The sequence below is a fragment of the Toxotes jaculatrix genome, chromosome 1 (assembly GCF_017976425.1).
Source record: "Toxotes jaculatrix isolate fToxJac2 chromosome 1, fToxJac2.pri, whole genome shotgun sequence".
Taxonomy (NCBI): domain Eukaryota; kingdom Metazoa; phylum Chordata; class Actinopteri; family Toxotidae; genus Toxotes; species Toxotes jaculatrix.
The window spans coordinates 1247194-1268614 of record NC_054394.1 but is presented as its reverse complement, the minus strand read 5'-3'; the positions used below and the strand labels follow the sequence as shown (position 1 = coordinate 1268614).

The following is a 21421-nucleotide window of genomic DNA, read 5'->3' as shown; positions in this document are numbered from 1 at the left end:
GTCTGGCAGAAATATGACGGCTGTTTTCTTACTCTTTGACAAAAAGCTCTTGGAATCCTGTCCATGGTGTTGTTATGGTAATAAGAATCTGAGCCTGTCAGTGGCAAAAACAAACCTTTTACGGTACATACTCTGATGCAGACAGCTGCCCCGTTGTTTACATCGCAGCAGCTGTTTTGTGGTTGCCGGGTATACCTTTCTCACTCAATGCACCCAAAAGCATGGGAACACATGGCTTCAAAAAACCTGAAGTTATCCTTTAACACAATAACATTTATAACTTTGTGGCAATACGGTTAAATATAGACTTAAATTAGCTATTTACTGTATTAAGGCCAATAAAAGTTCCAACATTCACAAGCAGGAAGTGAAATGTTTCGCTTTACGTATATCTAGATGTCATTACGCACTCGTTTCAGGAACTTTAACCGGATTGCTCGCTAAATTCTAATCACTTTTTCAGCTAAAAGGTCACTGGTATTTATCTACAACTCTGTCACCTCCTACATGTTTTTGTGCTATGGAAATGTAAAAAACAAAAACTCCTTTAATATTGTTGAAAAGTGACTTATTCTACGTGCTCAGAAGGGTCAGTTTTACAGCAGTTTGTGAAATCTGTGTCACAATAAAACAAAAATACAGTATTGGTGCATCTCTGCTCTGTATGTGATATGATATGATGCCGTCGTGACACCACATATCTTATTTAGGTCGGATGGAACGGGGGGATGAGGTAGCTCATGTTCTTCCCAGTACTTCATAATCACGCAGTGTAGATAGCCATCAATCAGTATTTATACTGGCCTGTGCATACCTGTCTGTATTGCATCACTCATGGTCACCTGTCACTGTGTACAAACGCATTTGATAAGACCTCCATATATTTACACACACACACACACACTCTCCTACTGTCTATGATAAATGTTGGGTATTGCGGTGTACTGATCACTGTAGTTGTAGCTTGAAATAGCTTTTTTTTACAAGGATAATTATGGGAGGGACTTATGGAATATTCAGTAACTGTCGAACATTATCCATATGCTATGTTACTCTTTTATGTAACCAGAAAAAGACGAATGGAATAAATGATACATAGATAAATGTATGAAGTGTCGTGCACAACTGGGTTACACATTGTAACTCAATATTAACTATATCTGTATATTTTACTTTTGTTGTAGAATATAGAACCACTATTCTACTCGGACTGCTCTAGGTAACAGCTCATCTTTTTATGGAAAAGTGATACATCTGTTCTTCTGTGTACCTGTGAAATAGATCACTCTATATTTCAAAGCTTTTTATAGTGGCATGCTCTGCTGTTGTACTCCAGATCATTCTCTTATGAAAGTGTCCGTTGGTTCTTAGTTTGAAATCAGATGTTTGCTAGTATGTGATGGGCTTGGAGGTCAAAGAATACACAATCCACTTTTTTTTTTTTTTTTGTTGCCTTGTCCCAATGTCTAAAGCTGACAGTAAACTGAAGCGCATTAACTCTGGAAGGACACTGAGAAGTGGTTTATCATCTGAAACATTGTGAACAACACACAGTGTAATAATGCTTTTTGAAATTGCCAAACTCGTCGCTGTCCCTGTTGCAGTTTACTATGACACCAGACTGCTTTGTCTTTTAGCTCTGTGCCGGTTGCCTTTACTTTGCTTCCACTCTTGTTGTCATGAGATAAAGAACTATTTATTTTTTGATGATTGCTGAAAAAGACAACTTCTGTATGTAAACTCATGCTTTTTTTTTATTCCCTTCAAACCTTTGTTATGCTCATATTTGGGACATGTTTTGCATTTTCAAGGTTTGTAATTTACAGTAAACTGTTTTTGCTGTTTATGGAGGAGACTTTTACTAAATAAAATGAATTGGAATGCACAGTAAAGCTGTAATGCTTATCACACACCACAAAACTGAACTGTTGCATGGATGGAAGATGAAGACGCTGTGTCTCTCTTAGATCCTTACATGAGTGGGGACAGAAATATATGGTTTCTTCTGAGGATGGTGTCACAGGATCAGATCAGCTGTACTTTGATGGTCTCAGACACACGTGACCTAATGCTAAACATTACCATTCTAACTGCTACCATGCTCCCAGTTAACATGCCAGCATTAGCCTGCTTGCTGATGTCTTTCTGGACTTCTCTGCACATAACAGTCCGACTGGTATTTTCCCTGACCATAAACATTACTATGGACTATGGATTGCCTATAAAGTTGAATAGAATGTCACACAATGTGTATTATATTTGCATCATTATTCTGCACATTAGTGACACTACATGCTATATATTAGTCAGTACTACACAACATATAGTATTATATACACTCACAAGCACTTTATTAGGAACACCATACTGATACTGGGTAGTTCCTCCCTTTGCTCTCATTGATTCCACAAGATGCTGGAAACCTTCCTCTGAGCTTCTGCTCCATGTTGACATGATTCATCACATCATTCAAGCTGCCAATCTCCTGTTCTACCACATCCCAAAGGTGTTCTACTGGATTCAGGTCTGGAAACTGGGGAGGACACTGAAGTTCACTGAACTCACTGTCATGTTGATGAAACCAGTTTGAGACGACTTTAGCTTTGTGACATGGAGCATTATCCTGCTGGAAATGGCCATTAGAAGATGGTGAACTGTGGCCATGAAGGGATGAACATGGTCAGCAACAATACTCAGACACACTGTGACATTCAGACCATGACTGATTGGTATTAAGGCCCAAAGTGAACCAAGAAAACATTCCCCACACCATCACACCACCACCACCAGCCTGGACTGTGGACACAAGGCAGGTTGGGTCCATGGATTCACGCTGCTCTCTGAAAATGCACAGATCACCAGTTTTAAAATCATGCAACGCTAACCATGTAAGTCACTGACATCAGATTTTTTTTTTTATCATTGTAATGCTTGATGAGAACATTAACTGAAGTTCCTGACCTATACCTGCAGGATTTTGTTAATTGCACTGCTGCCATGAGATTGGCTGATGGGATAACTGCTGATAATGAGGTGTACGGGTGTTCCTAATGAAGTACTTGGTGGGTGTACATACTTGTCAGGTTGGCTATTTTTAATTTACACATTCGTCTTATCTGATTTCTTCTTATTTTTTTATGCGAGTATTTTCTCTTGAAAATCCTGAAGTCTGCGCTATCCGCGCGCAGCGTTGGACCCCGTCGGTGTGAGCTCACTGACGCGTGCGCAGTAGGTATCGAGTAATTCGGCGCTGAAAAGGAAGGAGCCTAGTTTAGCAGGGATAGAAGAGGAGCACTGCTAGCCAGGGTAGCAGCAGCGTAAACGAAATCAGTGTTTACCAGGTTACTTTGCTTTCGAGCATCGTGACACAGGGCCGAGTTTGCAACATGGCTGACAAAGAGGGTATGTTAACTAGAACTACCAGGGGTTCAAAACGGTGGTCCGTTTTCCGCATGTGCCGCTTTGTGCGCGCACCTCGGCCGTTTAACTCAGGCATGGGTGCTAGCATGACATGCTAGCCTAGTAATACTCCTGTCAGGAGGCTTACATGTTTTAGTTAGTCTGTGTGCCGTTTTTAGTTTTAAATGACTCAGAGAACGTAATGCCTAACCTCTGTTCTTTAGGTTCCGTATATATTTATATATTAAACCCACCAAATTGAACTTATTTCAACTTCGGAAATTGTTTGTTGTTACGCTGCCATAACCCCCTTCACCAAAACACACAGTAGTGGGTGGTAGCGAGTAATACATCACTTATACATCATTTGTCAGCACCAGCGGACTGGTTATACTTACTTTCTACTTACCACGTAACTGTTTCTTTTAATCAGGTTCTGGTAAATATGTAGATGTAAATGAGGAAGAATACACAGTAGCTGCTGCTATTTTCAGTTATGCCTGTAACTTAAACCATGTCGCTCTGCTGCAGTGTACGACGATGCAGTGGAAGAAAGAGTCATCAATGAAGAATACAAGATCTGGAAGAAAAACACACCTTTCTTGTACGACCTGGTGATGACTCATGCACTAGAGTGGCCCAGCCTTACTGTCCAGTGGCTTCCAGATGTTCGCAGGTATTTGCATTGTCTCCCGTTTTTCTGCTCATAGTTTAAATCCAAGCAAGAATGTGAATAGGCGGTTGTTTTGGTTGAATTTGGTTGAATCGTTAAGATTCATTAGTCTAGAATCCATCAGTTATGTATACTTATGTCTGTATAATATTTTAAGTTGCCGCTATCAGAGACAATCGCAGCTCTAATGAAATTCAACCAAATTCAAAAGAACTTCTCCACATTAGTAGTATTGCCAAAGAAATGAAAACCGTAAAGTATCATAGAAGAATGATCTACCTTCCTACGTTGTTTCCATACCAGAATCTCTGGTCTAAATTTAAACTGTACGGTGAAACTGTCTGTGCTGCTGAGTACAGATTAAACTTATGTCCATGTTGTGGATTTCTGCAGGCCAGAGGGGAAGGACTACACTGTCCACAGGCTGGTTTTAGGGACCCACACATCAGATGAACAGAATCACCTTGTGATTGCCAGCGTCCAGGTACCAAATGACGATGCCCAGTTTGATGCCTCGCACTATGACAGCGAGAAAGGAGGTAAATACACCGGGAGTCGTACTGCAGCAGCACTGCTGTAGAATACGTTTCACATACATCTTAACATTTGATTGAAACCTCTGTAAAGAGTGTCTGTGAGAGCAGGGGAGTGGGTGTAGACACAGCATACAAACAAGAGGACAGTGTAATATTAGTTTAGTAAAAGAAGGGTGACAGCTCTCAGGTGCTGACGCTGTCCAATTCACTTCCTGAAACCTAACGGCGAGGTTTCACTGTAAACTAAGCCGTTGGGTTTTTTGGTTTGTTCGTTTGTTTTTGTGTGCTGACACTGTGTTCCTCTCTGTTTTCCAGCAGGTATGTTGATGGGAGCCGAGCTGTGTGTTGTGGGTGTGATGAAGGCTCACTGCTCCTATGGCGTGTTGCCATATTCATGTATAAGTATGTTACTGTGGCCTCTCAACAGTTCTAAGGTAAATTCCAAATCTAAACCTCAACACACACAATTGAGCTCACAAGGTGTGATCAGAAGGTTCTGAGACTGCACCTGTAACCAGCAGAAAATGGATGAATGGATTGAGCACCAATGTTTAAAGAGCCCCCACCATCCCTATAATTCTAATTATGCCTCTGTGCCAGCGATAGTCAGGGCCGGAGTCCGTCCATCCATCTGTCCCGGATTCTTCTACGCATGATATCTCAAGAACGCTTTGAGGTCTCTCTGTCAGACTTTGCACAAATGTTCACAGTCACTCAAAGATGAAGTGAGTAGATTTTGGAGGTTTTAGGTCAAAGGTCAAGGTCCTTATGACCGTGTTTACATTTTGATTGGCAATGTGATAGCTTAAGAATCCTTTGAGGGATTGTCTTCAGACAGAATGTTGACTGTGACTGAAGGATGAACTGAGTAGGTTTTGGAGGTCAAAGGTCAAAGATCAAGGTCGCTGTGACCTTATGTTCATTTTATGTCTGGATGGTCTTCAAACTTTGCACAAATGTTGACTGTGACTCAAGAATGAACTGATTAGATTGTGGAGGTCAGAGGTCAAAGGCCAAGGTCGCTTTGACCTTAATGCAAATGTTGTGCTTCAGAATGTGTTATCTCTACAATACTTTGCGTGATGTTCTTCAAACTTTGCGCATATTATCACTGCTTGTCAAAGTTGGAGTCAATATGTTTTGGAGGTCAGAGGTCAAAGGTCAAGGCCACTGTGATCTTGTGTAAGTTTTGCTTGTGAACACCCAACACAAACCTTCCCAAACCTTGCCATTATCACTACAAAACACCCATTACCTTTGTGTTCTCTTGTCAGAGTTTGGTGGATTTGGTTCAGTAAGTGGGAAAATAGAGATCGAGATCAAGATCAACCACGAGGGAGAGGTGAACCGAGCCCGTTACATGCCCCAGAATCCCTTCATCATTGCCACCAAGACTCCCACGTCTGACGTGCTGGTCTTTGACTACACCAAGCACCCGCCTAAGCCAGGTTGGATCACTGCTGTGCTTGTATACTTGTGACTACGTGCATCAGAGGGTTCACACTGCAGTGAATCACACATCATAAAGGTGAAAGGATGCGATGTTTTTTGTGTTGTTTCAGATCCCAGTGGGGAGTGCAGTCCTGACTTGAGGCTGAAGGGTCACCAGAAAGAAGGGTATGGCCTTTCCTGGAATCCCAACCTCAGCGGCAACCTCCTCAGTGCCTCTGATGACCATGTGAGTGACTAGAACTGAATCCTGACAGGGCCTTCATCGACTGCTTATCCAGACTAGACCGGAGAGTGTGTCAGAATGTGTTTTATTCCGGGGCTGCAACCTTATGCCTGTACATTTTTTCAGTTTCCAGCATTGTGCCGGGCTCATCTTCTGACTGCTCATTGCTACTGCCTGAAATTATTCAGACTTTGACTTTAAAAATTCAAATTGTTTTTTGGAAATAAGTTGTGACGACAAACTGTGGATATGCTCGGCCGTGCAGCGTCTTCCCGGCTTATACCACAACAATGTATCAAGGTCGATAAACATGATGTAGACCAACACTGTTCTTCCACTTTCATCCCTCTCCAGACCATCTGTCTGTGGGACATTGGGGCCGGTCCAAAGGAAGGGAAGGTTGTGGACGCCAAGACCATCTTCACAGGCCACACAGCAGTGGTGGAAGATGTTTCCTGGCATTTGCTCCATGAGTCCCTGTTTGGCTCAGTGGCCGACGACCAGAAACTCATGATGTAAGTGGCTGATACAAACAGGTAGTTTGTATGAACAGGAACAACAGATTAACCATGTTAGAGATGCTGCATGCTTTTTTTTTTTTATTTCTGACTAAATGCACTCACCGAGCACTTCTACTTCATCACTGCAGATTAACAGCAGTGATGAAGTGCTCAGTGAGTGCGTGTTATGACCCTGCTGCCTTCTGTCCTCCAACAGATGGGACACTCGGTCCAATAACACATCCAAAGCCAGCCACTCAGTAGATGCCCACACTGCTGAGGTCAACTGTCTGAGCTTCAACCCCTACAGCGAGTTCATCCTGGCCACTGGTTCTGCTGATAAGGTAGAGGAGAAGCTGAAATACTCTCTGAACAGTAACCATATACCTAACAATACACAGCTCAGGGAAAAATTCCAATACAGATTTTAATGCAAAGCTTGTTTTGTTTTCTCAGACTGTTGCATTGTGGGATCTAAGGAACCTCAAACTGAAGCTCCACTCCTTTGAGTCCCACAAAGACGAAATTTTCCAGGTAAGGTCGAGTTGCTCCGCCAAGCCCCTCTCAGGGTCTGTGAGGTTGGATGGGAAACGTCTGATATAGGTTTACTTCCTGTGGTCCTCAAAAGCTTATCCTGTCAGCTTAGCACAGGACATACGTTCTTTGATGAGTCCTTTTTTCACTGAAACTTTCAGGGAGGCTGTGTGCTGCTGAGTATTACATTAACCTGCCACTGTCCCATTCCTCAGGTTCAGTGGTCTCCTCACAATGAGACCATCCTGGCCTCCAGCGGCACCGACCGACGTCTCAACGTCTGGGACCTCAGGTAAACACTGTCTCCATGTCTTGTGATCCATGTCTTTGTTTGACAAGTGATGAGTATCATTACAGTTTTTCAAGTGGGGGTGGAATGGAGTTAACATCATGTCTCCAGCAGTGGAGAACAGTCTCAGTGTCTCTGACACCCACTTTTTTTCCCCCCACCCACCCCTGCTATGAATAATGTATGAATGGTTAGCCAACACTGCTCACACTGTGTTAAATATTGTTGGAACATTTCTCGTGTCTGACGGCAGATTGAATAGTATCTATGTTGACCAACTCTGTTTTTTTATTGGACGTTTTTTTTTTTTTTTTTTTGTAGTAAAATAGGGGAGGAGCAGTCGGCAGAGGACGCTGAGGACGGCCCACCAGAGCTGCTGGTCAGTGACATTCTGTGGTGTTATTCAGACTCCTCTTCATACCTGTCAATCATCATGAGGTCATTGTTATGTCAGCAGTCAAAGCGGTTCATGTAATGTGATTGGAGAGAGTTAATCAGGTGTGTCAGGCTGCACCTGTCCAGTCAGCTTAATGATACATCACAGCACATCACTGACCACAGTGATCCATGAAGAGCTTTCTCACATGTTAGAGAACCAGTTTAGAACCACAGACGTGTCCACGTGTCAAAGCACTGACACTTGAGCATGTCTGTGGTTCTTAGCTCCAGCTTTACCTTTACTTGTTCCTTCCATCAGTTCATCCACGGCGGCCACACAGCCAAGATCTCCGACTTCTCCTGGAACCCCAACGAACCCTGGATCATCTGCTCAGTGTCTGAGGACAACATCATGCAAGTCTGGCAGATGGTGAGTACAGATACACACACACACACTCACTCTCTGTCCTCTTCAGTAGTTTGTGACATGTGAGCTGACACAAAAACGAGTATGTATGTTAACACTTCATATCCCTGCAGGCGGAGAACATCTACAACGATGAGGAGCCAGACAACACCCCTGCATCAGAGCTGGAGGCTCAGGGATCTTAACCCAGCTCTGCACGGATCTCCCTCCAGGCACGACCCCCTCCTCCCGTCCCTGAGCTCCTCTCCCAGCCCAGCCCAGCCCAGCCCGTCGCTTCCCTCTCAAGCTTAACTCGAGCGCAACAATGAGAAAATGTGCTCTCCGCACAAACGAACAGCAGCGGAGAGTCAGAGACAGCATGGACTCCACTCCAGCCAGCAGACAGTTGGATTCAGTCTCTTCTTTCTTAGACTTCACCACAGCCCAGGTATCCCAAAACAGGAAAGCACTTGTTGTGCCTGCTCAGGCTGTAGTTTCTCCAGTGTTTGGGGAAATGGGGATTTTTTTTTTTTTTTGTGGTGGAAGAGGCTTTGAGGAGCAGAAATCCCTTATGTGCACAAAGTCAGTGGAAGTTATTAAGACCAGTTCATTTCAAAGGGCTCATGCAAGGAAAATGACAAAGTGTTATTTTACATTCTGACTCCTGAGCAGCCAGGAAACCACTAGATAGGTCCCGAAGATGTAAATATGTAAGAAAACCCAGATAAAAGAAGATCACCTGAGCACTGAAATGCATTTTGGGAAACCTGATTTGCTGTTAGAAGTGAACCATGCTGGTCATGTCCAGAGAAAGCTTCTGTTACATCTGATTTTTTTTTACCCCCCCTCCACCTGTGGCTGTTATTTTTGCTACATGATGTCATATTCAGCAGACCCCATCACCGCTGCCCTTCACACAGACGTTCCCCGTTGTCTCCTGTTCAGTAGGTACATGAAGTCTTCAGTGTTTGGCAGGAGTCAGAGGCGTGGGACTGAATTAGTGCACTTGAGGGAAACGCATCTTTTTTTTTTCTCTCCTTTTTCTGTTGTTGTCGTCATGTGATGCATCATTACCATGTTTTGTTCCCGGCACCACAAATTACAATAAAACTTTTGTAACTTTTCCAAAAAAAAAAAAAAAAAAAAGTTTTTCATTTATGTAAAAAGTTAAAAAAAAATGCTCCGAACCTCTGATGTTCCTTCAGACCTCACACACTTCCTGTTCACTTCACTCGTACACGGCGAGGAAACCACACAAGACCAAGACCCAGTGATTTACTCCGAGCGAGGAAAGAAATCCACAGTCAAGAGAAATTGCAAATTCTACAAAAATGTTTATTGAAAAGCAAGACAGGACTATAAGAACATTGTACAATCAAAGAAGGGGTGTGAGTTTGTTTTTTTTAGTAAAAATAAAGCTCTCTGAAGCTGTGGTGACGCATGCCTCTTCTTTCACAGTTAGTCTCACCTACAGAGGTAGATTCTGACATTACCTGAGAGTCAGTCTGGGACAAACGCCAAAGAAAGAGGAAACAGATGGTGGAAAAGTCTGTTGACCAGAACTGTCCTCTAGAAGTATGGACACACCACCTTGACCCTGTACGTGTTCACATCCACGCCATGTGTGAGATAAACGCATGAGGAGGAGCGGTGAAAATCAGTCAGACCTTAAAAAGGCAGCGTCTCAGGACATTTCGCCCTCTCTCTCTCACGTGGTTTGTGCGACAAACAGCCTGTTTGTGTACACATCTGTTAATAAGGAGAATGACTCTACGACCCCTTTGATTCTCATTTGTGTTACAGTTATAGTGAGCTCCAGGACAGGCTGCTGAACTGGAGTAACAGGTTTCGACAGTGCTGAGGGAATCGTCCTTCATCACACTGAGATCTAAAAACAAAAACAAAATGCTGATCTTAGATCAGTCTTGTGATTTACACCCACAAAAGATGCAAATTTCCAAATGAGGAAGCCAATGAAAGGAACTAGAAGGAGTCAGCAGATCACTGTGCATCAACATTTATAAGTGCTATATTTGAGATATCGGGCCTCATTGACCCGTGTTAATGAAGGGTTAAAGGTTATGATGATGCTGCCCCAAAGAACACAAATGGGAATTAAAATAAGCAGAGAAGATGAAAGTGAACAGACTTTGATGATTCTTCTCTTCACATCCCAACAAAAAAATAAAATAAAATGAAAGGTGGAGATGGTTCTTCTCACTGGTGCAACAATCCCAACAATATGATGGAACAAGATCCAGAATCTGATGTGACCCAGCTAATGATAAGACTCCCTGCATTCATGCTCACGAGTCAGCTCCTGCGACGGCCATGAATATGCATCGCTGACGGACATCAACATCTTTTTATTCAAACGCATAAGAAAAGCAGATCACACTCCTTTTTTCTTCCAGTATGAAGTTTCAAAGACAAACGGGGCCCATTATCCTGACGCACTGAAAGAGTTGGTGGTTTTTCAGACATCACTTAACATTAAACGATCTGTCGGTGACCTGGCTCTCCTCCTCTCTACAGCCCTGTCACGCTGACAAAACAAAGCTGAGCTGAGGTGCAGGTGTAAATCTACTGATGTGACACACGTAGCACAAAGACTTTCACCGAGTATCATCATTTCAGCGGTCTCTCCAAGGGATGCATCATTTCATCATTTATGTATGAATTTCTCATCATTTCAGTGATGGTGGCATGATTCCAAATTCATAAGAACAGCTTGACGTCTTGCTGCCATGTTGATCAGTACACTAAGCTAATAAATAAGAAAGGCTGTGCTGATTGGACGATAATACTGAAGCATCTGAGGAGAACAGTGTGGAAAGATTTTTGGATTCTTCGACATAAGATGGTGAAATAAAACACAGACGACGTAAAAAAAAAAAAAAAACTTCCTCTACAGCCAAAAGGAACCTGAGGACAGCGTCACCTGTGCCGCCTGCTCAGACCGCCCACCTCCAATTAGTTTGAACATGATCTTCTGAAATACCGACAGCCCTACTGGTGATATCACTGTTCTCAAAACTAAACAGCTCTTTAGATAATACTATGACAAAAAACCACTGACAGGATTTAAAAAAACGTAAAGAGAACACTGCAGCCACCCAGCAGACACTGACTCAGATGCTTTACCATCAGCTTCATCCAGACTAAAGCTCTCCGTCATCTACACTGATCCTCTGACACTAGGACAGAATCCCACTCCACACTGATCAGCCAGACTCTGACCCTCTCTCTCTCTCTCTCAGCTCTTCTTTCGTAAAGATGTGTGTGTGTGTTATTTCCTGTTCCAGCTTCACCTTTATCAACAGCTGTCCCAACAACTGTGCTGTTCAATCCATCCATCAAATGCATCACACATTACTCCTCAGATCAGCCTTTCCTCTCAGCACAGCAAACAGTACGAGCTTAGCGTAGTGACAGAGCATGTTGTAGCCTGACAGGTCATTGTGGCTGCTTTGACGTTAGCGTGTTCCCAGCATGTTGTAGGTTGTAACTCAGCATCTACATCCCCCCGAGCTTCAAAGCAGTGTCACCTGTGTTATGAGGATGTGCAGATTAATGCTGCTGTGACACTTCTGGCTCCAAAACAAAATAAAAAGCCAAAACTTTAAAATATAATGTGATTTAAAAAAAAAAAAAAAAAGTTGAATACAGAGGCAATTCAGATGTCAAATAAGCCCAAATCTGACTCTGCACTCGCTCTACAGTACGTCCTGTTTCCTCTTCCAGCTCTACCAATCACATTCTGACTGTCAGCTTCCATTAATACACACTTAGAAATGTGATTTACCCTTACTTTACAATGAACCAAACTAGAATTGTCAATGAGGGATGGGAGGGATGCATGTGAAGAGAGAGAGCTTCAATCAGCCTGCATGGAAATTTCTGTATGAAAATACAGTTATGGTAGAAAACGCAGTGCTCGCCACAAAGCCAATTCTTACAACCGATGTAAACATGGGCAAACTTTTAGAATAGACTCTTTGATACAGCCGTTTTATTCTTCTTAAACTATCACACAAAAAGATATGGGTTCAGACTGTGTGTAGAAACCTGGAGAGGCAGGTCTAGACTTTAAAAAAAAAAAAAAAAAAGAAAAGAAATCTCTATCTCCTTTGACGATGGTTTGTCTGGCTAGTTCAGGGACTAGGCTGGAGGTGTGTGGAGCCCTCCTATAAAACCCTTCTCACCTACATACACACACACACACACGCCATGTAGGTTCTCTCAGTCCTGCTGTGTGGTTGGTGTTTCTGCCGACTGGCTGGTCGTCGTAGCAGTAGTGGTTTTGTTAGTAGCAGCCGATGAGGAGTCCAGTTCAGGTGGTCTGGGAGCTTGGTGAATGCCCTCTGTCTCCTGCTCGCCGCCCTGTGCCAAGCCCTCCACCTCCTCCTCCTCTTCGTCCTCCTCCTCCTCCTCGTCCTCGTCTTCCTCTGAGGGCTCCCGTCGCTGGGCTTCAGGAGGTGCTGTGGTCCCTTTGTCTCCCTGCTCCTGCAGGAGGCTGAGCCGGTTGTTGAGGTCGTTCCTCTCCTTCTGCAGGGCTCTGCACAGCCTCTCCAGCAGCTCCAGTTTCCCCTGCAGGGCCTTGAAGTGGCCGTCACGCAGAGTTTTCTACAACGCAACACAAAGTTTCAAAATTCATAGCTCAGCTTGAAAAGGGCAGTTTGGAAAAATGGGTAAAAATGGCCATTAGTATGACTTTGTCAGAGCTTTCAACCACATGAGAATCTGAAGGCCTAACAAAAGACTTCCTCTGATTTTCTAAATGTTGAACTATTCTTTTAATCTTACTATTACCACCACAACCAAAAGCAGAGCGTGTACAAAGAGAGCGCATCATAAAGTCACCTCCTCGGCCATCTGCAGCAGGGCCTGGTTGTTGCTCTCCCATTTGGTCTTCCACTGCGTCGTTTCCCTCTCCAGCTTCTTGATCTTCTTGGTCATCTGGAGGTGAATACAGACAGTTACTGGTGGGCCACAAACGGATGAAAGTAGACAACAGGAAGTCATCGGTCACTGACAGGTGACTGGCTGTCTCTCACCTTTTCCATCTCTTGTCTGAAAGTGGTGAAGACCTCGTTGCTCTTAGCCAGAGTGCTCTGAAACTCCTCAAACTTGTCCATGTATAATGAGAGCTACGAGAGACGTGATGAGAGCAGCGGGATGTGAACAGAGATAAACAGAGAACAGAAACGTGTGTGTGTGTGTGTGTGTATCTGTGTGTGAGTGCACTTACCTGTTGTTTGAGCTGCATTTCTTGCTCCTTCATCAGCTCACACTTGCGTCTGGACTCTGTGGCATCCTTCAGCAGCTGAAACATCACAGCACAGTCAGTCAGTCCATTTAATGCCTGAGATCTGACCTCTGTTCAGCTGCCGACGAGTTACCCCTGGTATTTGACGGTACGGTGAAACCCAGAACGGACCCTCAGATAAACAGCAGGCACAGAGGTGTACTCACAAAGTCCCTCTCTCTCTGCTGCTTCTCCTCCACTTCCTTCATCATCTCTGTGATTCTCTGCAGCTTGGCGTCCATCAGCTGCTGCTGCAGCTCCTTGTGCTTGAACACCTTGTCTATGTGCTGCAAGAGGGACACGTATCGCATTTTCCATTAGGCTAGACAAAACGAGACGTTCCACGCTCTGAGCACCTTGTGATCGCAGCCAGTAAACATTTCTCTTAAAGCTCCATTATCTGGAATGGTATAAAAATGAAAAGTCCAAGTGTATATAATTAGATCAGTTTTTAACAGTTTGAGGTTCATTCAGATGTTCCGTGTTTGCATCAACCCCTCCAGCCACAGCTGTACAGTAGAAACAGCAGCACCTCACACACCTTTTTAAACACTGACACAGCACCCAGCCTTAATGTTTCATTATTAGTGGCACAAGCTGCTGCTCTTTTTTTTTAAAAACAAATGTTTGCCAGTATTGTATTTTGTCCTCATCCTCTGGTTTTCTATAATGAAAAAATTCTCTGCAGCTCAACACTGAAAGGAAAGTTGCGTTGTGCAGTCTGACCTCCTCTCTGAGCTCATACTGCTCGATGAGCTTTTTGAGCTTCTCGGCCAGCTCCATGTTCTCCTGCCTCAGCTTGGTGTTGTGGGAGCTGTGCTGCTCCATCTGCACCTCGATATCGCTCAAGGTCATCTGGAAGTGCAGCATGGCCTCCTTACGCTGCTCCTCGTACTCCCTGGACCGCTGGGCGTTCTCCTCCTGTCAGGTGACAGATGTGGGAATGAGAGGAGGTCGACGAGGTGTTAAAAGGGAGGAGGGGAGAAAAGGAGGCTAAATTTGTCCCAGAAGGACAACATGAACAGCGGTACGAGTTTGTGCCTGCATGAAGACAACACTGATGAGTGTAGCTGTACCTTCAGCGTCTTGTTGTGTCTCTGCAGCTCCCTGCAGAGGCTCTCCAGCTTGCTGCGGGCCAGGATGGCCTTGCTGTGCTCTCCCTGCAGGTGGATCTTCTCCTTCACAATCTGAGACTGCTTCTTCTGCAGGGCTTTCAGTCGCTTCTGCATGCAGCGGCTCTCCTCCAGCTGAACACAGAGTTAACATCAAACATCACATTATGGTATTATCACAAGACAAGACTGGAGGAGCTTCAGGACAAGTCTCTGACTGTCCCTGAGTGGACCAGCCAAACCCCCTAGAAAATGACAGTTCACAGACACTTCAGATCCAGTCTGACAGAGCTTGAGAGACTATGTCAAGAACAAAGAGATAAACTGCCCAAATCCAGGTTTGCAGAGATTTAGCGAAGAAAACACAAAACTGTAACTTCTGCCAGAGGGGCCTCTACAAAGAAATGAACTGAGGGTCTGAATACGTTTGTGAATAAGACCCATGTTCAGTTTTTCGCTGACTGGTTCCTCAGTGTCAGTGGCCTCAGAATCTAAGTGTAACAGTTTAAATGCAGATATTCATCTTACCAGGTCTGCATATTTCTTGCACAACGCAGCCAGTTTCTCCTCAGGAGTGGCAAGAGAGTTCAAGGCCTGCATCAACAGAACAACCTCCTTCCCTGGAACATAAACCACAACAGAAAGAAAAAAAAAACCCTCATTAATCCAAGCAAAAGTCCAGTGAACAATTTCTATAACCAGAGATAAGAGTAATGCCAGGTAACACTGGCCACACCTGGGCTAATGACAGAAGAAGTCCTAGCACCCTGGTTGTTTAGTTTAACCTGACCTTTCTCTACCTTACAGCCCTTTTCAGATACAGGTCTAGCCCAGTAAGACTGCTGTTGTGAATTTTAAAGGAATATGACTGAAGTGTTAATAAAGACAGGAGACCAACATGTAAAACTGCCATCACATTAATGTAATAAGGAGCTTGTCTGAGTGCTTGTAGTGTTCCTACCAAAAGCCTTTTCCTCTCCAGCCTTGGGGTCTCCTCCAGGATCAAGCTCTGCCTCCCCCAGGTCACTGGGACTGTCCTCTCTGCCTGGAGTTTCCCCCCTCTCCTCTTCAGCGCAGCACAACCCCAAATCAAACTCTGCAACCTCCTCCTGATGACACACACAGACACACACACACACAGAAATGACAGACTTCTTGCTTCTTGCAAGATATTGAAAACAGGATACTTGACAGTAAGGTGGTAGCGGCACGACAAATAAAAGAATATTACCAGTACATCACACACAATAAAACATGTTGATAGTGTTTACCTGGCTCGGGCTGTCCAGGTCAGGGGGAGAATCACTGCCTCCCACTATTCTTCTGTTCGCCACATCAATCTCACAAACTCCTGTTGTCTCCATCAGTCTTGATCACAAGCTAGAAATTCACAGTAAACCAGAATTGAGCCATTGACATACAATCCAGAAATTGTTTGATTAATACACATTACACCTGACACCCAAACACTATTGAGCGGTCTATAATACCATGAGAGGGGACTCCACACCACAATCATTGTCCTGTCAGGCCTGGTCAAGTTCAGGTTTACTTATTTTCATTCTCTCTCTCTCTCTGACTGTGCCAGTCTCCTGTGTTTATGTATTCTACCTTGATCTGCAATGCCCAGAGATATACCTGGCACACGTATCATTTCCTTCAGGGCTGGCAAAAAATAAATTCTATATAATGGAAACAAAGACTTTATGGCAACACCTCTGTGTTGATGTACTACATGCTACAACTGCACCAGAGCTGGATTCCCAATCTGGCTATCTATGCCTTCAGTGTCAGCTGTGTCAAAAACACATCATCTCTGAAATCTGCTCAGCTTTTACAGTAACTGAGGCTGTTGCCATCTCACAAGACCTGATAGAGAGGAATAAGCTTATCACTTTACTATGTTAGCAAAGCAAGAACATTCATTTAACACCAGATAGCATATGTCAACCACGTGTGAACAACAGTGGAGGAGCAGCCTGAACATGCCGCCTGAGACTGATACATGTCAGCGCGGAACACAGCATGCTTCATCATGGACACATATTAGAGGGACTGAAACCAACGTGAATGACCCTGTGATTGTATGATACGTGTGTGTAGGTATCTCAACCAAACAAAATATAAATCAAATATATCCAGACGATTCCTACAGTCGTCTCAGGCCTACCAACACTTTACTTCCATCTTTCTACGGTAACTAGTTAGCTTTAGCCTCGTACCACCACTGACATTAAAGGAGTCCAACAGGTTGAACACCGCTCGACAGTTCACACTGTCACATTACGTTACGAAAGTGGACTGACACAACAGACAGGTAACTCGAGGAAGTTAATGACAGTCTAGCGTATCTTGTAGGCTAGCTGGTGTGTATAATTTGAGCTAACCAAAAGGAAGGAACACTGTTTTTTTTTTTTTTTAACTATGTTTAGTACTATCGCTAGCTTGCCCTGTCAAACGCTAACACGACTGATATGCCCGTGTGTCGATTGAAAAAAGTAGTATGTTATTGGTGTAAACCAAATGGGTCATGTAATATCTGAGCTAACTTCGCTGCAGTTTCCTGCATAACTGACGAGCCGACACGATACTGGCAAGCACGCAAAACATGCAGTTAGCTGCGTTGCTACATGTTGTTCGCTCAATATGAAGAAAACCTCAGGGCGATCTGCTTTCTCGTGAAATATATGCCCCTCTGCTACATAACGTGTCTGTAGTGCATGATGTAAGATGTTTAATGTCACTTAAAGTCGGGGGTTTCTGTCCCCTGGCAGAAGTAATGTTAGCTAAGGCTAACCAACTTCAGAAAGTGGAAGAAATACAGACACGCTTAGCAACTGAAGTATAATACTTGAGCTGAATTCAGAGATGCCTTTTTGTACATGTAAAATGGTCTTCATAATATCAGCAAAGTGGTTTGCAGATAAACAAGGTAACCGTAAACCTTCGAGGTTGTAAAGGGAGTCTGGAATGACGTTCCATCGACCCAGGTCATGTTAGCTACTTAGCTAAACGAACAGCAAGCACTTCATTATTTATCCCTTAAATAGACCACCGTAAGCATTTACAGAATAAGTGTATCCAGGTCAGGTTTTACCACAGATAGTAAAGAGCACAGTTGATAAATTAACGCTACTTAGCCGTGAAAGTGTAAAACACATCTCTACTGTCAGCTAACATTAGTTTGCTATTGTTAGCAGGGCTAATCCTGTGCTAACAGCTAAGCTAACTCTGTTGGGTAACACTAGAAGTGAACTTTACTTCGGCAAACACGAAACGTGTGGTAGTAAATTAAAAAGCTACACACTCAGGCTGATAGTAGCAAGTCACACACTGCGCTGAAGTTATGTAAAATCAGCACGGTACAAAGCCGGTGAAGCAAATGTGTTGCTGAAATAGCTAGAGCATTTACCTGTGTTTTCACTGTGGATGGAAGCAGGACAGGACACTGTTATCAAGCTAGGCGGGACTGTCAGATAAAAGTCAAACTTCCGGTTAAACCTTTTCAAAATCTAACGTGTCGCGCGTGTCTAGAGGTCAACTTGCGATACTTCAGGATCTTACATACTGAAAAGGAGGAGCTCATAAAAGAGTATGCTTTGTTGCTGAATAAACTATCCATCAGTATATACAATTATTTTCTTTTAAAACTAATAGTTAAAACTAAATGAAAAATGCTTTTTAATCATAAGTATGTTGGTAATTTTAGAAGTTTTTGGCAAACAATCGATCAATCAGACAGCAAAGAACACAATCAGCATGCTAATAAATAATGAAAATAAAAATTACTTGCAGCTCGATATAAAAATAAATTAAAAATAAGGTCCACCACAGCCATTTGCGAGAGTAAAATGCTGTTTATGATTTAATGTATCTGTAAAAAATAAAGATGTAATAGTAGATCACTCACAAGGGCAATTTTTATACTTTTACATAAGTAACATTTTCAGTGTTACTTCATTCATTTTCAGTATTTTAATGGAGTACTTTTAGTCTGTGGTAGTAGTACTTTTACTCCAGAAAAGGATCTGAGTACCCCCACCACTGCTTTTAAATCACAGATTTACTCTTTTGCCACAGATTTTGCATTTTTTTGTATAATCATCATCATCATCGATAGATCTTTATCATACTTGCTTTGTATGCAATGTTAATAAGTGTTAATTATAACGTTAATGAATTTTACAGCAAATATACCTTCCTGTGCATAGGCTATTAACCCGTCATTTTTTGGTATGCTTTTAATTTGAAATTACCCTCTTAATTCCAGTAGTAATCCGACTAACTTGATGCAGCTAAAGTCAACACCAACAGAAAGAATCTCAGAGCTGCTCTTTTTCCGGGACGTCAGAGAAGGAAGAAAACAACAGCCACTCGACAGCCAATCCCAACAACTACAGAAACTACTTCATTACACTGTCTCAGCCATTGCTCTCAATTCAAATCACCTTCTTCTTGATATAACATCTTATTTTGACATTATCAAGTTTACCTCTTGAAAGAGAGTAAACTATAGTGTTGGAAGTGAGGGGCATTGTGAGGTGTGCTGGGGTTATGCACCAAACAGAAGTCATCATTGTAAATACAGTACATATAGTATGAGGAAAATGATTAACTCATTTTAGGACAAGAAAACAAACAATCACCAGGGTTTTGGCATGATGGTCCAACAAATTATTAGATAGATTAAACTTTGTGATCCCTCACAAGATAGTGAAAGTCCCAGAGTTTAATAGTTAGATCACTGCATTAGTGCTTGTTGTATGGTCTGCTACATTTCCCATAATGCACCAAACTGCATGTCGTTGTTAGAAATTTGGGAATTTAGACGAAATGTAGTTATTTCTGCAGCCTGCAGTCATTGAGTCAATCCACATTACTTACTAAGAGGAACTGCTGTATTTTTTTTAAAAAGCAATGATCCTGGATCCCTGTGCATTGATTCAAACACCTGGATGCATTTAGATCTGGATGGCTTTTAGTGGCGCATACAGTCTTTTAAATACAGTATGAACTGTATTTATTGTAGACCAGGGGTCTTCAACGTTTTTCAGGCCACCCCCTCGCTAATATGTTTAATTCATGTTAACGTGTTTTTAAAGACATTTAAATTTGTGGGAAGAAAATGGGGGGAAAATAAAAAATAGATAAAAAATTGTCTAATCAACCAAAAATTTCACGACCCCCCCGCAGTACCTCCAAGGACCCCCTTAGGTTCTCGGACCCCCTGTTGAAGACCTCTGTTGTAGACCATGCTCCATGGCTTGCCATCAGAGGGCACCAGTGTTGTGTTTTGTCAAACTCTTTTTGACTCTCATGAGACTCGGCTGGTGTCTGGTTTTTAGTTTAGCACTTGTCTAAGCTGATCAAGCCAGTATTGTATTGGTCTAGTGTATTCAACTGATTTACTATTATTTAATGTAGATCTAAAAGCTAAAAAAAAATACTAAAAACATTGTAAAAATAATAATAAGATTATAATTATATGCAGATACAACAGACACTCAATACTGAAAGATTTGGAGGCTCAAAAAATGTGATTGTGACATCTCTAATTTAGATTTTTTTCCCCAACAAGAAATGCTAAAAAAAAAGTCACTATGTGTCTTAAATCATCAGTCAGTGAGTTGACAGAAAATTTGAATTTTGTTTTCTTTTATAAATAGCAGCCAGTTCCCGCCTTTCCAATGTGCCAGAAAATCTTTGGGGTTCGGATCCTTGGTCTGATAAAAACAAGTTTGAAGATGTTTAAAGATGTCTTTTTTTTTTTTTTTTAGGAAACTGTGATGATGCTGTTTTACAGACCTAAAGCGTAATCGATTAACCGAGGCAATGCTATTAATATTAGTTTTTTTTAATGTTTTGGAAACAACAACATGCTTTCAAATCCAAAGCCAATGTTGACGTTAGTAATAAACAGTAGTTCACAGTTCATAGCTCAGTAATTTTTGCCTTTATAACACAAAAATCTCCTGAATAGACTTTGAATGGCTGAACCTTTAACTGCGCGCGTGTGTGCAGCTCCAAGTAAGTGCACTGGTATGAGGGAGATCACATTGCACGAGCCCTTGCTCTTGCAGTAGTAATTTCAACAGGGAGGTCTTTGCTCAGCCCACCAATAAGCGCGCGGCTGTGTTGGGAACAGGAGCCGATTGGCTCACGGTAGTAGACTGTTGTCATATCGATCGCCGATTGGTCGGTCGGGCTGTCCAAACGCTCGAGACCCTCCCGTTTTCTCTCCTTAGTGAGGACGTCGTTTTCCATCCAGAGCAGAGGGGGAGAAAAAAAAGAACAGCGGGGAGAGAACGGGAGCCTGACGGAGAGCTGGCAGGAAAAAAGGGGGAACCCTCAGCCGCCTCGCCGGGATAAAAATACATGTTCCAGGACGAGATAACAGCAGCATTGACCGTTTCTTCCTTTACGGTACGTTCTCCCCTGCTTTTGTTGTTATAGTGGTGGATAGTTTGACTGAGCCCACTGCTTGGAGACACATTGGTGTCAAATGACACGAAAACCATTATGTTCTTCTCCTTTTCTTTCCATGTAGGTTACATTGATTGTTTTGGGGTAATTATTCACAAATAACAGACCTATCTTGCTCTGTGAAAGGA

At 42.9% G+C, this 21421-nt stretch overlaps 3 protein-coding genes across 3 annotated transcripts in view; 2 read left to right on the top strand and 1 right to left on the bottom strand.

Annotated features, from left to right (window-relative positions):
* Positions 1–3257: 3257 nt before the first annotated feature.
* Positions 3258–10285, top strand: LOC121186093 (histone-binding protein RBBP7). The gene is made up of 12 exons (XM_041044718.1): positions 3258–3402; positions 3931–4075; positions 4466–4611; positions 5883–6056; positions 6171–6286; positions 6638–6798; positions 7001–7127; positions 7240–7317; positions 7533–7609; positions 7928–7985; positions 8304–8414; positions 8525–10285. Exons 1-12 carry the CDS (start codon positions 3387–3389, stop codon positions 8594–8596), a joined length of 1281 nt encoding a protein of 426 aa, XP_040900652.1. The 5' UTR covers positions 3258–3386; the 3' UTR covers positions 8597–10285.
* Positions 10286–10293: 8 nt separating this feature from the next.
* On the bottom strand, positions 10294–18273 carry txlng (taxilin gamma). Its single transcript, XM_041044708.1, has 11 exons — positions 18223–18273; positions 16082–16190; positions 15772–15919; positions 15339–15430; positions 14775–14945; positions 14425–14619; positions 13866–13985; positions 13642–13716; positions 13448–13540; positions 13254–13349; positions 10294–13016 (listed from the first exon to the last, which is right to left on the bottom strand). Exons 2-11 carry the CDS (start codon positions 16172–16174, stop codon positions 12633–12635), a joined length of 1467 nt encoding a protein of 488 aa, XP_040900642.1. The 5' UTR covers positions 16175–16190; positions 18223–18273; the 3' UTR covers positions 10294–12632.
* A 2813-nt stretch (positions 18274–21086) lies between these two features.
* Positions 21087–21421, top strand: part of ccdc102a (coiled-coil domain containing 102A) — a 48580-nt gene continuing 48245 nt past the window's right edge. Inside the window, exon 1 of the mRNA XM_041042096.1 lies at positions 21087–21233. The gene's annotated coding sequence lies outside the window, so the exon portion shown is untranslated. The remainder of the gene's footprint in view (positions 21234–21421) is intronic.